The sequence below is a fragment of the Astatotilapia calliptera genome, chromosome 12 (assembly GCF_964374335.1).
Source record: "Astatotilapia calliptera chromosome 12, fAstCal68.1, whole genome shotgun sequence".
Lineage (NCBI taxonomy): Eukaryota > Metazoa > Chordata > Actinopteri > Cichliformes > Cichlidae > Astatotilapia > Astatotilapia calliptera.
The window spans coordinates 14,909,100-14,927,490 of NC_137433.1; the positions used below are offsets into that span (position 1 = coordinate 14,909,100).

An 18,391-nucleotide genomic window follows, 5' to 3' on the forward strand; every position below is an offset into this window, starting at 1 on the left:
CATAAAGGACACATAAAGGAACTTTAAAATGGAGAACTACTCCAACAGCTAATCCAAAGGAACAGATATGATTTGCTGTGGTTTAGAAGTACCACCTGTGGCTCCTCTAAAACTACATTAGAACTCAGTGGTAAGTCATTTCAGGCTCTGACAAGTGTGTGGAGACAGGCATGGATATGAAGTGGCGACAAGGAGAGATTTTCATAAGTTACTGTGAATATATTTAGCTAGACACGTTGTAATTGTAGCACAATAACTAGTAAGCGCCCAACTGGCAGACAGAGGCACATATGTCTACACAACACTGCCATGCTGAAAAATATATGCAATCTCTGCATTAAAAATATCATCACTGTCAGTGTCTAATACTCTAAACAGATTCCAATTTATGCACAATGCAACACTGTTGTGTTCCAAAAATAAGCCTTGACGTCGATCCTGATGTAGGCTTACAATCATATCTAATACTCACGTCACACTTTCATTTTAACTTCTAAGTGTTCCACAACATAACCAGTGCAGGTGAGAGAGCCGGAGATGTACGTGGGTTAAAAGCTTTTTGCATGTAAAACACAAACCAAGGATACAGTGCCATTCTAAAAGCCAGCCTTACTGCACAGCAGGCTAGGCACAGACAGACATGATGTGATTACTGGGTGCAAGGTATGTCACTTAGAACCTCTTCATACACTGGAATAACACTATTCAGCTTGCCAGGGCCTTCAGAGTCCAAGCCAGGCCCCATGCTGTAGCTGTTCTAAATAAGGACAGTGCCAGTGATGAGCAACGAAAGGAGCAGCTCTCGAGTCCCCAAAACCCTGCGGTGCTGCACCTGTGATGGAGAGGAAGGTCCATGTGCCATTTCGAAAGTCGTCGGTTTTGCTCTCCAGGAGCAGGATGCGGCATTCGAACCAGCCTTCGTCCTCCAGGGTCAGCCGTTCTATCAGCAGAGAGGCGCCCCGGGTCAGAGACACACGGCCTGTGAGAGGAGGGGTGAGGGGGACAGAGAAAGAGTCAGCACATACACGCAAGCAGACAGGCAGAGTCAGCATATGCAGGAAAGGGCTTATCATGCTCAGGACCCAGTGTCACAATGGGCACGATCAAAGTCACAGACACACCCACGAACAGTGCGAAGAGCAACTGTAGCTCGAATGTTTGCAGCGAGTAACAAAACCAATAATTAAGAAAATTTGCAGCTCAAGTGATGAGAAGTCAGTGGCCCTGAGACAGAGTTGAAAGACACTAATCACTACAGTGATGATTATAACGATGTGCAAGATGACAGATTTTGTCCTGTCATTTAGGGTTTGGTTGGTGAAGTGGAGAGCTAAGATGAGTATGCCAGGAATACTTGAATGCAGTTTAAGCTTAAAGGAGAAACCCACCGCAGTGTGTGATAAAAATAAGCCGTTTTTTGTTAGGCAGGGGCAATGGACAGTAGTAAACAATGTAAGGGCCTGGCAGATGCACGTTCTGAACTCGTGTGTGAACGCCATTAAAAGGCAGATGGATCCACGCACAAGCACGCACACACATTTTCCTGTCACACACAGCCCCTGCTCTGCTCCCTCTCCTCTTCTCTGTACTTCTTACAACTCCTTGTCAGGCTTTGAAACTTGATCTGCTGGTTGCCTGGTGACTGCAGCCTGGTTTCAGGGTACACCCCCTCCTTTTATTCAGTCTCTCAATGAACTCTTTTCTTGCCCTTCAATCACAGAGTTTTAAAAGACAGGAGGATGCGTGCAGGAAGGAAACACACACGTTGCTCATACCAGGCCCTGCCAAAGCAGTTTGAAAGTAAACAGTGACCCATCAGTGTCCAGCGTCCTGTAATTCTTGCTTGCTCCTAACATGTTGCTTAGATAAAGTGTCATAATCAATCATCTCTGCAAAGTAATAATAGTAAAGCATTGCAAAAAAAAAAGAAAAGTAGCAGCCAGCATAGATATCATCTTCTCCAGCTCAACAGGACAGAATCGTTGAATGCCCTGCAACCCTGAAGCAACAATATCGCAAGAAATACAATATCGTCACTATTCACATCAGCTCTCTCCAGACAGCAGCGTCTGGAGAGAGCCTGGCAGCTATGAAAGTCATTTAACTCTGTATATGGCCTAAAGACTGGGTGAAACACACACTGAGAGTAAAGACAGGCAACAATGGCTAACAATTAACCCTGCATTCCTGACTGGGGCAGTTGCTGTGCTAAATAGCTAGGTTTAATGATTGACTGACCTCCCGGAAGACAGGCAAGTGTTACTTAGAGGCTCCATAAAATGAATACCTCTGATTTCAGCTCAGCATCTTTCAAACAACTGGGCAGGGCTAGATGATAACAGCTACAGGATAACTTTGGGTATTTTTTCTCCTATCCTGATCCTTAGGATCCTCTCCCGAGCTTCTTGTTTCCTTTTCCACTTTTTCTAATTAGACCTGCAATCAGCAACTGCAGGACAAGAGAAGGCGCAGCATCATCCTCTTTTTGACTTCCACCTTATGGGATACTTAAAAAAATCCATCTGATTTGGTGCTATAACGTGTCCGTCTGCCCCGGGCACTGATCTTGCAGAAACACGTGGGTGTGTACACATGTTGATTTTCAAAATCTGAGTGCCCTGCCCCCTGAGTCTACACAGGGAAATTTGGGTTTCACTGCTGAACACTTAACCCTTTCCCGTAGCCTCCCTCTTATCCGTCACCACAAAGACATGGAAGCCCCCCCCCCCCCCCCCCCCCCCCATTCTCTCAGGTTACCATAGAGACTAGACCAAGAAAAGCACGGGCTGTAGGTTTAGATTTGAATTCAGTTGCTGTAGAAACACGCCACGGCCAAACACGGGTCGATCATGCGAGCGGAGGGAGGGGGGATTGTACTGTCACAGATTTGAGAAATTACAATTGGAAGGGGGCGGGGGATCTTGTGTCACATCCAAGAGCAGAAGGAAGAGTGAGAGAAATGAATGAGAAGCACAAAAAGAGGCCGAGCACACACGGAGGCTGCGTGACAAATGTTGCTTTATTTAAATATGAATGTTGCATCTTCGGACGTGAACTGAAATCTCAGATGGCACTCGGCAGGTGCTCTACCCTAAGGATGTTCACTGAAAGGCTGATTTTCTCTCTCAGACACAATGCACATATTCTGCAACAGCTGAATACAAAACCTGGGAAAATTATAAACCACACCAGTGAAAAACACTTCCTGTTATTAAATCCAGAGGAACTGAGCAAGAGGTTACAGAGAGGTTAGTCGAATTTGGTTCATCAATAATCCACAGGCAACCAATGAGAGGTTGACCTTCCTGACCTCTGTGCTCCAACAGACGCCATTCATCACTCTCCCTGGTCCTACATCAGCGCAATGTCCGCGAGTCCTCGAGAGACAAACATGATTAGGCTCTATGGCACTCAGGGAGAGGATTGCTGAAACCATAACTGCTCCTCCATCTCATCTCAACCCTCCTCCTCCTCTTCCTCTTCCTCCTCACTGTTTTTGCTCCAGCAGCAATCGCATGACAGCTACAGTCTATCTTAAAATGAGCACTTGTTTCCAACAGGTTGAGCTGCTCTGCAGTGCAGCCAATGGGAAGAAAATGGAAACGCTAATCCAGCAGCGCTGTTTGAAGCTCCGAAACGCACCCTGCTCATATTAGCCTGTCAGGTTCTCGCCTAGTGGGTGGCAGGTTAGGCGCAACTGTTCTTTTATAGCCATGCCACTGGCCGGTAGCTGGCTTCACCTCACTGATCTGATCTCCTGTTTAGATTAATGCATCTTTTTCTGCAAGTGAAACCTCTGCAGTGCAACACATCATATTTCACACTTACATTTATGATGCACAGCACTTTCTTTGCCTATTGTTGTGACTACCGTAGCCTCGGCACAAGGTTTTAATTGTTCCGGCAGAATGAACCAACATGTGATTTTTAGCCTTTTGAGTTCCCACTGGAAGTTACTGACAAAGTAATGCATGGAGTACTGTGAATTTTATGCCAGACAATAGCGAGTGAGGAAGAAAGATTATTCTGTTTGGAGAAGCACCAGCGCTGCTTTTCTTTGTCTACTCGTATGTGCATAAGAGAGCCGGGCAGAAGTGCATTGTGGGACGTGTTTTGATTTGAATACAATCATAAGTCTGAGACCGACCCCCCGCCTCTGACAGCTCACCCCTCCCGTTCCCCCAAATTTCTCTCTTCAATCCTCCTGTCCCCCTAATCAGTTAAACCCTCTTATGAATAGCTCTTTGTCGTGAGATAGATTACAGTTAACTCTGTCCCTCTTGTTCTGCCCAACTCTGGCCGAGCGAGCACACACGGCTCACGTGCTGAATTTCACTACAATGGGAACTCAACTTATCACAGGCATTAGCTCTTACACATGATCGCAAAGAAAAAGTATTAGTTTTAATATTAAAATCTCTGAAATTAAAATCCGTAGGTCGGTGCTGTGAGATGTATTTGGGCTGTTTTCCAGTGCAGAAGTTGATCTTGAGCTGTTTTCGGTTCAGGAAGAGATAACGCTGATGTTAATAATTGCCAGTTGTTAAATTTTAAAGTTGTTCAGTTAGACATGCCATAATTTGTGAATATCAAACTTGTTGTAGGCAAAGTTGCAGGTAGAAAACCAGATTTTGCTGAAGTTTTTCCTTATAGTGAGCATTGGTTACTTGAGCTATTCCCCTACAAGTCTTTATGGAAGCTGTTTGAAGCCCTTGGACTGTATCTCACAGATTTAATATGTGCCTAGCTGCCTAACCTAAGGTATGAGGTAACAGGGCCTCTGTGGTGGCCTGCTGCTCTAAGCTCGTGAACATGAAATCCCCAAGTTGCAGCTATGTATTCTTCTTCTATTGTGTCATTGTTTGCTGTTCATCACGCTGGTCTAGTTATAGCAGGAAAAACTGGTTGAAGATCATGGAGCCCTCAGTTTCACATTTCAGTGATCTATTTTCTGCTTTTGGAGTTCTCAAACAGAGCGTTGTTTGCTAAAGCTCAGTGAGTTAATATGAAATTCCATATAAGTTTATCAGGGGAAAGACTGTCTGTACATACTCGGGTATAAAAACTTGTCTCGTGTGTGTGTGTGACAAATGCAGGCTTTAACTTCTCCACTGTTCGAGGTCACACTGAGAGTGTGATGGAGGCCTGCTGAGATCTCGGGGTTTGCCTATTATCCTTCTAACCTCAGGTCAGAGTCCCCCCCCACGCTCACAATCGCCACTCATTTACTTCAGCACACAGGACGTATTTGATCTAGACTTGCAACGGTAAACCATCCTGACACCGCAAGACTCCAACATATTGTCTCAACAAATATAACAGCAGCGTGTCAGTCAGAGTTTATTTGGCTGTTTGCTCTTTGTTCTGAGCTGACTAATGTTCAGATCTCCATGGCATGCTGTGTGTGAAACAGAGAGGCAGAGGAGTGAGCGGCACGAACTGGATATTCTCTCGAGAGGACACGAGAGATGGTCTCTGAGACCTGGACAGGCTGGTGTCTAGTTGGGACACTCCTCAAATGCAGAGTGCAATCTTAGAGACACCTGATATCATTATCAAAAAGATGGTGGTTTAATGAGATGAAAAAGGAAATGGAGATACAACTTGCCCAGATTAAAATTGTTAATAGCCTCAGTGAGCTTGACACAAAGCAGCAGACAAAGGGCAGACAGCCCATTGGTAGTGCTTTTTCTTCACTAAATACTTATTTAGTATTACAAATTCAAGTCTGATACCTTACTTAGCTCTAATGGAAGTGGCCATTATGCTGCAAATACTGAACAACAATGTAATTCTTTCCCCATAATTCATTATCTTGATCTCTTAACCGTTTCTTGATCTTAATCCTTAAAATTAAATCATCCTGTTCCTGTCCTCAAACAAGCCAAGACAAAGACCAGGAAATGGTGGCCGACTTCACCGTCTTGTGGTTAAAGCTGAAATCCCACAACATTTTTAATTTGAGAGTAGAATACATTAGACCCACAACACTGACACGCTTCACATGCTGCCATCTGCCTTCAGTGGGAGGGGAGGTATGAGGATCTAATGCAGACTGGGGAAAAGCCCGCACCAGACAAGTACACGCAACGGGTGAATTTGCCAGAAACACGGAGACACCCCCTAAACATTCTTGAACTCTGAGCTACGTCTCTGCTGCATTCTTTACTTCATTATGGCTGCATGTGTATCAGATGGCTGCTCCTAAACAATAATATGGTTAACGGCCTACAAGACCGCTAAACATATTTAGTCCAATTGCATGTTTTGGGGGTTGGGGGGTGGGAGCATGATTTGTGCTTCGACCGCTGTAAATGTTCAGTGGGGTTCTAGAGTCGTCCAAAGCTGAAAACATGTTTCTAAATCAGCAGCTTGATTCTCTGAGCACCTCCTGTATGTCCTCACATAACAAATCCAGCGAGGTTCTCTGTACATTTCTGTGACCTAGTTGGGACTGCATGGGATTTGGGGTGTCCTACTAGTCCTGTTGGCTTTGGCAAAGCAATGGGAGGTTGTGATACCCCTTTTTTGTCTTTTGTCCCCTGGTAGACAATGACAGGATTATAGGGCTCCAGCAAGAAAACTCCCATTATTCCGATTGCTTCATCCATCCTCCTTCCAGCACAACAATCTCCCCTTACTGGGTCACCTCTCAGCATACTAATAAAACACTGTCATCAGACCACCAAGCCCCCACCTACACTCCTAATCCCCTTGTGAGCAGCGTTACTGGTACCCCCCTTGTTATTGCTCAGCTGCCCCACCCCCCCACCCTTTACTGCCTCCACTAAAACACATCCATTCTCATCCTTCCCCTTTCCTCTGCAGTATAACTGCACTCTGGAAACACACAGACTGAACACCAGCTGTAATTACAGGGACCGTGCTCTGGACGGATTATCTTTTTAGGGTATTGTTTGATCCAAACTTCCCCTCCCCAGTAGTTCAAAAATACCACTGTAACCTCCTTATGTCTATCTTTGCCCACACAAGACAAATGAGCTAAGGAAGTTTTATCCCCTCCCCTCACAAAAAAAGTCTTCTGAAACACGACCTGAGCAATCTGTCCGCTGATCAGAGACTTTTACGTTGTTGGCTTTTTCTCTATTTCCTACTTGCTTTTAAAGCTCACTTATGGGAGTGGAACCACAAAAAGCAGGCGAAGAAAGATTTACACGACGTGAGGTCTTCAAGGGAATCTACCTCTACTTCAGGGGGTTGCGCTGTCAACCAAGTAATAAGTCTTTCATCAGTTTCCTGAAAGGAGTGCATGACTGAGCAGATCCGAATAAAGCTTACCCTTGTAGTTGGGATGAACACGAGGAGCATACACTCCAAATTTGATGAGGACAGGAACGCTGTAACCAAGGCGCACCCACTCCACCACATGTAGTGGAAAGAGGCTTGGGGTGGTGGCTTCACTGGATGTAGGAGCAAGGCTACAGCTTAACTCTGCGGAGCTCCCCTCTCGGGCACGAACCAACGATGCTGCACCTTGAGACACACCTGTAAAGACAACAGCATATCAGCGGGATAAAGCACTCGTTTCCCTGCAGACATTTTCTGACAGTGCAAAGTCCATAAAACAGCGCACATCTGAGTAAACACATAAATCATGCAGCTCAAGGCCTGTTGAAGTGAGTAATGGCTACCAAAGTAGCTAAATTAACATTCCTTGAAATCTTCTGGTCATTGGTTTCTGTGAAAATTGTTTGCTATGATAAGAAGTTGAGGGGAACTTGAGGGACGAGAAGACAAGAGTTTGTGACCACACAGGCAGCGAGAGGCCCTGACAGAGAAAACCTGGTGGAAAGAGTCATAACAGTGTCATGAATGCTCTTCTGAAGTGGACATTGCATATGACTTTCCCAGACTGTTAAAAGCCGGGCCATCTGAGGGCATGTAAAACATCCATGTGCCATTTGGTGACAAGATCGTATTGCTGCAAAGCCTGCAAACACAAAGCAATCCCATTAGTGACACCTGGAGCAGTCTCTCCTGTCTCTATCCCATCTCCCTTTGCTGCCATGTGCTCATGTGGGTGTGTGAGCGACTGGGTGCCAGTGTTTGCTCTGCTACTCATCTGGCCTGGTGATTACTTTAATCTCAGAGGGTGGGGGTTGGTGGCGATACTCTGATGCAGGGCAGCAGGACGCTCTGTGGCTGCTCCAGTCGACCTCCCACTACCCCCTGGGGTCCACACATGGTCTATGGGCCAGCACAATCAATCCCACCACCATCACTCCCCCTTGCAAACACAAGCACGCACACACAGAAGCGTGCTGAGGGTTGGGGGGTAGCATAAATCCAGGATTGATCTAAATCCACACCCAGAGATATTATTTAAGTTGGATTTTGTCCCCATTCTCTCTCGTCCACTCATGTCTGAGCTGTAACCCCTCCTCTTCACTCTCTCTAGCACAAGGGAATTGGATCAGTGCCATAGTCATCATGGTGTCATTCAAACTGCGTGCAGAAACAAAACAGGAGCATATGCCAGCTGCTTTGCAAAGCATCCGAGCTTTGTTAGTGCAGGTAAAAGATTTGGCAACAACTTTGGTGAAAATATGTAAACAAACTGCAAAATGGAGCAAAACAACTGGTTGGCTTAATCCCCTTTCAGACAAGCACTCCTTTCCATTAATCTGCTGGCATATGAATGTATCAGCTTTATGTTTGAGTGTGCACCCTGGTCGCTTCCCATATAAGCCACAGCAGCAATCTCACAAGATCAGACTGAGTAACATTTAAGTATCACTTTCAGCATCAACCTGAACTCAGGAAGATTATGCCTTTGCATATCGCTTCTGTCCATTACTCAGCTCGCAAAAAAAGTGTTTGGTAAATGGTCTACACTTCAATAAATACATTCAATAAATACATACAAGCTCTCTCTCTGAGCCTGAGAGCAAAGGGCAGTGATAGCTACTACTTGCTGTAGTATTGTGAACCACACACAGACATGCACTCCTCTTACTACAAGACAAAAGTGTGGCAACACTTCACTTCAGTACCTCGTGTGCAACAAGCCCTGTACGTACACATGCCAAGACTCAATCCATCAGTGTTGTGGGTGGGTCTGAATGAAGAAGTTAACATAAAGTGGCCTATTTTTTAACAAAGGAGGCAGTATTGACTGAAAATGTATTATCAAACTAAGCTTCACATTAGCAAATGTTAGGAAAAGTTACATTTGTTCCAAGACAGGACACAACTGTCCAAAGCAATGTGCAGCATATGCATATTTAAACATCTTATGATCACCTCTCCAATCTCATTTTCTCTGACAACCAGCTGTTATTTCCATTGCCCTGCCACAGAGTAAATATTCAAACATTTTACCACTTTCAACAAATTAAAATTGAAGCTGAAATTTAAAGTTGAAGGTAAAAGTGTTATTAAGAGTGTCGTGAAAGAGATTTCAGTCGCTAAAGATTGGCGATAAGGAGCAAAACGGTGAAGCACGATGAAGAAGCGTGATCCAATAAAGAAGACTGTTATCACTGTTAATCTGTACAGTAATACTACATAAGCCCTATGTGGACATGTTAAATAATGTTTCAATGTCATTGTTGCATAATCGGGCCTCATATTTTGGAATCAGTTTTATCACGTTAGCAGAAAAAAGATCTACAATTGTTTGCTTTTCCTGTGTGTGTGCTGAAAAATTGCTCAATTCATGACACGACAGTTCAGGTGTATTGGGGGGTTATTCTAAGAAATCCAAAGGCAAAAAAATCTCTGAAAGCTCAACAAGGAGAAATAAAATACACAAATGCACTGTTAATATATGCAATGGCTCAGTATTTGCATTGGCATACTTACTTAGCAGACAAATGGCTACAGCAGTGGTGACAGCCTGAAGCCACTGTCTCTCCAGTCCCATGGCCGTCCGTCACACTCCTTCACACATCTCCCAACCTGAAAAGGAAGACCACACATACCGATTACTCCTCATCAGAATACTGCTGTACTGTTCACAGATCCCCCCGCTGCACAAGTACATCCCTCACATCCCCCCTCAGATAAATGTAATCCCCCCACCCCTCGAGTTAACATCAACTCATTAGCCAACAACTGCACTGCATTCCAGATGCTTCTTGGTTTATAAATAACCATATTCTTTCAAAACACATCGTCCTGGGGAAAATTGTACGTGTGCGCTGTGGTTGGATTAAGGTAAATAAGCTACTTCAACAAGTGCTACAAATAGACAGGGCAATTGCTTGGAGTCTGAATCTTGTAGATGTTTTATTGCACAGGCCAAAGTGTGTGTATGTGTGTGTTTATGTGTGGCCACAGAGAAGGACTTTACAAGACTCTAGGTGTACGTACAGATTAACCTGGTCCTTGTGATTGGTCCAGCTCATCCAGAAGGTCTCGTCAAATGCTAAATAGGCCAACAGCAATTGACAGGTTAGACGAGCAATATTGAAAGGTGCACCGCCCAGCTCCAGATGTTATATTGTTAACACTGTTTCATTTTCACAAGCCTCACAGACCGGACTTTTTCACGACTTGCCGACCTCCTTCCCAGTGAACAAAGAGAACAGCTGGAGCGAACCACAAGGCCCTCTACTTCAAATTGGATTGCAGGCACAAGTTTAAGTTGCTGACCTTCAAACATAACGGAAGCCTTCGCACACTTCCCTTAAGTCATTCAGTACTCCTAATACCAGCTTATTACTTTAAGTTCATTTAGGTAATATAAGGCGGAGAGTATTTTTAGAAAGCAGCGAGGTGTTGGATATTGGCCGCTGCTACAACCAGAGAATCACTGCAGAAACACAGGGCGTCTGACTCATTTGACTGAGACCTTTAGTCTCTTGGCGGCACATGAGCAAACAAACAGCCCAGAATAGAACAGCACAAAGATGCTTTTATCTCCTCGCACTTGACCAACAACAACAACGTTTCTGCTGAGCCGGGGGAGAGATGCGGTAGTAGTAATAACTTTTATGCTGCACCTTTCTAAAGCAAACAGAGAGGCAAGAATGTGGTTGCACAAGCAAAGAAGAGGAGGGTGGTCAGGGGCAAGTCTGGGAAATAGTCATTAGTTTTTGGATGACAAAATAATTTCAGTGCACTAAAAATAAGGGCGGATTACTCTGACTGTGGGAATAATGCTGGTCAGTAGGGGTGACGGATAAACAGCACTCTTACAATGGATTAAAGAAATAAAGACACTGATTTTGTTCTTTTTGTGTCACTTCTGACAGCCAACAAATGTGGGAAGTGTTTGTGCACCACTCGACTGTCTTATCTACCAGCTCCACAGTTACTTTGACAAAATAAAAAACTAATAAATACGTCCTAACTTGCATGTGCTCCTAGACCGGGATATAGGACTTTCATGTGGAAACAACCACATACAGGGGAAGCCTGTGGGGCAGATGGGTGGGGGCTTTGTCTGCAGGTGCAGGAGGACACCAGATTATTTCCTCAGGCAGTGGAGCAGAGGAAGGCCATTTAATTGGCATGTGAACAGAGAGGGCTTCAAAGGGAGCCCAGATGTTAAAATGAGTACACTTAAACTGAAACAAGCCACTAAACATTTAACCACAGGAACTTTTTCTATTTATCTCATTGGACTAAGCCAATTACTACCTTTAAGCAACCATGATTCACGTATATAACTAACGTGTGAAGAAAACAGCTCCTGTTCTACAGTAAAAGCACAGACATTAGTATACTTGCATGTAAAACGTCTTACACGCTAACTCATCATGAGAGTAGTGACCTCTCGGGGGATGAAAAGCCAGCTTGACTAAAGAAAAATACAACCTTTGTGTGTTTAGAAAAAGAAAACAGAGAAGACAAAACAAGAATAAAAATAAAAAAACCAAGCTTCAGCATAAGACTGTCGGCTCTGTAACGTGTATGCGTGTATGCTGGATTTCACTGACACAGATTGCTTTGGATCTAGTCATGACTTAGCCTTCTGGACAGGCCATTTGTAACACCCAGTCTAATCCCGCCCTGCTGCTTTGAGTGTTAATAGTGTAATTGAATTAGAGATCAAATTCGTGAGGCAAATCAAGGACAGTCTGTCATCTAGCTGTTCAGTGATCAATCACTGGTAAGCCAAGTCACACAAGTCTGCCGTCTGGGATTCTATAATTTCTTCTGGTGGAGAAAAAGTAGGCGCGTGATGCTTTGACAAACCCAGGTAACCTGGGGTTTATTTGAGGGGTTTTGCTCAAGGTCTTTCTGATCTCCACTAACTTTCAAAATTTTGCAAAACCTGTAGTAACAACTACAGTGCCGGTACTTGACTCAAAAAGTAAAATCAAAGACCCTCACACCCTCCAAATTCATATTTAATAATATAAGAAGCATTAAAAGGGTGCCATTTCTCACGGATGAACGAACATGTCTGAAATCTGACATGACATCAACAGTAAATGCAAGCTGATGTCAACCTGTCAACTGTAACAGCTGGTGGGCGTGAGCTCTTCCAATGGCTGTCATCTGTGTCACACTATTATGTTATTCAGACATGAGCTGAATAATGCACAAAAAGAAAGGTGCACTTTTAAACATGCAGGAGTAACCATGAGTAATGAAGTGATCTTTTCAGCTGTCTTTTTTCGGCCTATAAATGACGAGTAAATTATCATATTCTCTGATGTTTTCTGTGACGCTCGTGTTAAAACTTGTCACAAAAAGTGAACTCCTGACCTAATGGGTGTGAGAGCGTTATCCACCGGTACCTAAGCAGATCCATCAGTGATGCCAGTGACAGATACAGGCCTGATAAGCAGCAGCATTACTCTCTTAGTAATCCTTGTTAATCCTGACAGGTCGTGGCATCAGCACAAACCAGCCTGTAGCAGGAACTACAAGTGTTGCTCAAGTAGAAACTTTAACAGGTACGCACAAGACTCTGATACAGATGTAAAAATAACACGCAGCCATCCAGAACAAAGATGTGAACCATCATTAACGCAGGAATGGGTTTGAAAAATCAGTAATCCAAAGCAGACTGGTTGGACAAGCACGCACGGCGTAGCGATCGATTCATGGATTTTGTCCCTGGCACTGTAACCAAGCTCAGAAATGGTATTGACATTAACTTTAACTAAAGGAAATGAGCTTAGCACACATTGGGCACGAGAGTAGAGTCCTGTGCTCTCGGGGAAAGCCTAGTTTATATGGATTAACATAGTAATCGTTAGTAACCTAACACCTAGCACAACAACACTGATAACTGAACCAGGGTTTTTCCTGCACAGGGAGCTTTTTGTTGTTTTTATCCACAAGTTTTATCCAAATCCAAAGGAAACCCCCACTCCCAACACTGTAATATTTTTTTTCACTACTTTGTTTAAATAAGGGTTTCCTTTGCTAAACAAGGACATCTGTGTTTATCAAACGCTGGAAAATACCAAGAAAATTCTTAGATTTCTGTCAAATAAGGTAACACAAGCTCATTCGTGCTTACATGCTTACTCTTCTCCCAAAGGTCCGTTCCGAGCCAGGAAAAACTTTGCTTGCCGTGGTTGAACGTTTTCAGTCGCACATCAAAACAGTATTACCTTTACTCTGCACTTTTTCAGCAGCCAAATACTGCTGCAGATTACTGCTTCATGCATGAGTGGTTTAATTTCATGTTTTGTTTTATCCTAGGATAATACTCACTCAGACATCCCAGGGGAACGGTAAGTGCTGAGTAAAGCAAGGCATCTAACATCACTCTTGTAAGTCTCCCTGCCCCCCAACAAACTTTCAGGACCAGGTCAGTCCCATAAAGTTTCTTTCAAAACAAGACAGTGAAAGAAACCAATGGTCTAAAAGCAAAGGTCACAAACTCTGGGGTCCAGCCATGAAGCACACGCCTAACTTGGAGATCAATGAGACTCAAAGGACGTCCACAGAACTGGCCTTTTTCAGTATGTTAATGGCATGCTGCTCATTTCTCTGCTTAGAGGAAAAGCTGTCAAAATTGAGATCTATTACATGCAACAGCATCCAAATATGAAACACTGCAAAGCTTGAAATAGTTTATTAGACCCTCTCTTTAATCTTTATGCTTTACTACATGTACTTTCCTGTATATCCCTCAGTACTGTCACAGGCTTAAATTCACCATGGAGGAGCAGACGCTCCATCTTACACACAATAACAGAATCATTTTCAGTAACCACTTTCGACTCATGAATAATTTGCTCCTCGGTGCAATCAATTTCCTGCAGCCTGACAATCTGCCTACAGGGGACAGTTTGCCACATAGTGTTTTGAACAATGCAATATTCCAGTAAAATGTCAAGGCTTGCTGAATTATGGGGGGATATCCGTGTGTAAAATGACACCCGGGCTGGGATCTGACACACACAGACTTTGTTAAGCTGAGACTGCTGAACATAGACTTTAAGGATTCTAGCAGTAAAATGCAAAACTGCTTTTAGTGCTCCCTCAGTGTAAATAATGCAAAAGCAATTTAAAAACAAAACAAAAAAAACCTCGCTGTTGCAAACACTAGTGCATGTGAAAATAGCAGAGTAGTGTAGAGTAGTGTGCTTTTTGGGGGGAAATAGCACATATATTTCTTTCCAATTTGAAAGCAAGCATAATCTTTAAAGTGATTTTCTAACAGAGGGGACTACAAGGCATCAGTAGTGATCTGTACCCCTATGCACCTCCCTTTTTACCAATCAGCAAGCACAACAAAAACAAAGGAAGGGAAACAACAAAGCACACACTGTATATTATGTATAAAGCACAGGGCTGCTGCACTCTTTAGCACAAAACGACGAGGTTCTTTAGACAGAACTACTAGGTTCTGTCCCATAACATGCATCACCCTGATAAACTAGTCCAAAAATAAAACGGCAAACACCAAGCCATAAGCCACTGTACTGCTGCACCCTACAGTAAATTTTGATGCACAGCCCTTTATGTCAACACCCATCTTGCTATATGAAACAAAACAGGTACACCTTTTGTTTGACTCAGAAGCGCCGATGCCACCTAAGACGAGGGGGCCTAAATAAAGAACAAACCAAAAAAACGTATTTTGACTGGAACAGTGCTGATTTAAGGGTCATTACAACGTGTGAAACCTATTCATAATGCTTTAACATGAAGGAAACACTCATTCGGGGATTACAAGTGCTGCATGTGCTACCCAAAACATAAACAAATCCTGCACAAAGATGACTCTGTGCACAGTGTTATCGCAAAAGTATTTTTTAACTGGAAACTAGGCATTAACCATGGCAAAATTACTAGTTTAAAATTTTTTTACAATAATCATAACAAAAGGAACCAAATGGAGTACTTTAAACACCAACCAAAAGGCTCCTGTTATATGGCCTTAAGACGACAGAAATCTCACAGATATTCTTATTCAAGCTGTGCTGATTTAGTACAAAGAAACTTCTACAGGATGTTTGGTGTTGACTAGCCTGCGGAGGATGTTTTAGCTCTGCCCGCCCAGCTCCTTACCTTTGCTTGAGGCACTTTTCACTTGAAGCAGAAAGTGCAGTGTTTCAGTCCATTGATGCTCTTCTTTTAGACTCCTACTACAGACCCAGTTTATCCGTCTATTCCTTTCTCTTCAGAGAGATCAAACACCACAAACGCACACACACATACACGACTTAAAAGAAAAATAAGAAGGTGCTGGGAGAAGAAGGCAGGTGGTCACATTTTTTTTCCCTCTTTCAGTCCGAGCGTGGATCAAAAGAAAGTCTTGTTATTCCTCGACATCCATGGTGCTCAGACTTTCTAAAAAAAACTCTTCGCAGCTTCAATAAAATCCATTAACCCATGCCACCCTCATGACTCCGACATCAGTCCATTTAAAGTCCATTTAAACACTCCAAGCACTGGCTTTCTTTTTCTTTTTAAATGTGCGCAATCTTCTCAGTCCAAACTCCCTCAAAGTGCCTTTAATCGTGCGGGAGAGTTTATAACAGAGTTCAGAAAGAAGTTGAAAGGCTCTCGGTCGATTTGGAGCACATTGATCCTCAAACAGGTGCAAGATCCATCAGAAAGAGAGCATACTACACGTTTAGTTTGAGCCCTGCTGTTGATACTCTCCCCGCGGTGGCCGTCCTCCCGTTATTATCGTTCCCTCCTCCTCCCACCACAGCGACGTTTGAACGGCTGTCAACTCACACAGAGCACAACGATGAAGCTTCCTGGTAGAACTTTCAAATTAAATCTTTTACGTTTTAATTTTTTTTTTTTTTAATTGATAACGAAAAAAAACAATCAGAACAGGAATTTAAAGATAAAAGATGTCAACTTGCTAATGTCACTGTGTAAATGCCAAAATGCTTAAGTCCATTGAGTTTCTTTCTTTTCAGCATCCAAGCACTACTGTGCATGTGTTTCCCTGTCACACTCAGCGTCTGTAAAACAGTATTTTATACTGTTTATGTTTACACTTATAACAAATCTAGCATTTAACAAGCCAGCTCAATGAATGCGTGAAAAACATTGAACATGATTCATAAGGTATTAGCAGTTTTGACCTACTATTCACAGCTACAATCAATTACAAATCTATAAATAACAACAACAACAATAATGCCAGCACTAAACAGTTCCTACAAAGGCATACCGGATCAAGTAATAATAGAAGTGTTTAACTCCAGTTTAGGAGGCTATCGCTTAACGTATCTTTAATTTTGAAGGTGAAATAATACACTTCCGTCACTTTACTGCCTGTGTCTGTGTTAGTTTATGAAATTGGTCCTTTAGCGCCCCAGACAAAAGCGCCTTTCCGTGGGAAAAACGGGTGATGGTCTTAACAAAAGGCAAACGCAAACCTTAAAGACACATTTTAGTCGGCTGTTAAATCACTTAACATTAAAAAAACATGCTGCGAGGAAGTAGCTCCAACTATCTGCAAAACTAACCTAAACGGACATGTTTGTAACAATATTCACCATTTCATGTTCGGGATTAGCTGTGATTTCTTTATAATACAAGCACACTAACCTAACCTTTTTAGTAAGATCACCTAAAATTTATCAGTGTTACACATAATTTATAGCCATCTTATAATAGCTTGTTACAAGCCTGCTGACTTTTTTTTTTTTTTACCAGAAAGAAATTTCTTAACAGTGGGATTTAAAAAAAAAAGCTGCAATCGTTTGATAATCTGAATGCCAGTAAAAACTATGTTTTAGAAATCGATAAACATACATTTCTTTTTTAAAAATGCTAATTTAACCTCCAATAAAGAACACGAATTAGCTTTCCGCTAAACGTCATAGTAGCAAGAACCAGTTATTATTTTCACCATAAATCTCACATTAATTTTCCTAAAAGGCAACACACTAAAAAAAAAACCCTCAAAACTACAGTGTGTAAAATAAAATAAAAGGTGTATTAGCAGGGAACAAGATCTGTATCTACAGTTAAACCAACTTAGCATTAGCTAAACAGTTTGCTGCGCTTTAGTCCGGCTAATGAACCACAAAGTCATTTAGTGTTCTTAAAACTATTTATTTTGATTTTTCTTGCTAAAAGAAAAGGCTAAAACGTTTCTATTTAAGTATGAGACGACTGTTGCTTCTTTTAAGTTTCGAGTGAAGGCTTTGAGTAAGTTTCCTGCCAAATTATCTTACCTCAAAAACGCTTCCTGTGATCCTGCCTCCTAAAATGAGCCGAATACTCAAACCTGCTGTGTGACTGACAGTGACTGCAGCTGGTTAAAGATTATTGGGTATGCTTTATATTACTTTTTAAAATAGCCAATCCAGTGCCAGATCACGTGGTGTCACCGGATGGCTGTATTAACCGTCTAAGGTTTATGATTGTGTCCAAATATAGAATCTACTGCATGTACGTTCATGTATTATATATGTATAGTTTATAGTATAGTATTTAGTGTGTCCTTGGTTAATAGTAATGCTACAGTGGATCAGTTTGGTCAGACGGACGAGCTTATCTAATTTACCAAAATCACTTCTGTACTGTTCCTGGGTTCATCCACTCACCAGTCACTTTATTAGGCACACCATTTTAGTACCATTGTCTGCCAAAATATGATTGCAGAATTTAAACTGCTAAAAATGACTTGTTGGATTATAATCGTTATATGTCATTTTTATGAATGAAAAACTCTGATTGTCATTAATATTATTTTTATAAGAGATCAGACTAAAAGGAGAGAAGAAATTGCAATAAATGATGCCAGAAGGCAGAGATGTAAAGCAGAAAAAAAAAAGCAAAAGATGCCTGCAAAACAGGTCATTTCCTTATTTTATATAAAACCCCTTCATAAATTCTGTTCACTACATTTTTAAATAATATAAGTAAACGTTTTAGACATTAAAAAACACATAGGAACATTGGAAATCACTTTTGGCTACTTTCAGTACTGTCTTAATTCTTGAAGGAATAGATTCAACATTCAAAACGGTTCCTCAGAGAT

General features: G+C 42.4%; 1 protein-coding gene across 3 annotated transcripts in view; it reads right to left on the reverse strand.

Annotated features, from left to right (window-relative positions):
* igsf9b (immunoglobulin superfamily, member 9b) overlaps nt 1-17,628 on the reverse strand; it is a 28,561-nt gene extending 10,933 nt beyond the window's left edge. For 2 of the 3 annotated variants that reach the window (XM_026187345.2, XM_026187340.2), the window contains exons 1-4: nt 15,448-16,047; nt 9,826-9,921; nt 7,300-7,506; nt 833-979 (exon numbers count right to left, since the gene is read on the reverse strand). In XM_026187345.2, the coding sequence (XP_026043130.2) occupies nt 833-979; nt 7,300-7,506; nt 9,826-9,886 (415 nt within the window). In that variant the 5' untranslated portion in view covers nt 9,887-9,921; nt 15,448-16,047. Of the gene's footprint in view, nt 1-832; nt 980-7,299; nt 7,507-9,825; nt 9,922-15,447; nt 16,048-17,582 lie in introns of those variants that run through there. The other variant, XM_026187344.2, reaches the window with a different exon arrangement.
* Between the last annotated feature and the right edge of the window lie 763 nt (nt 17,629-18,391).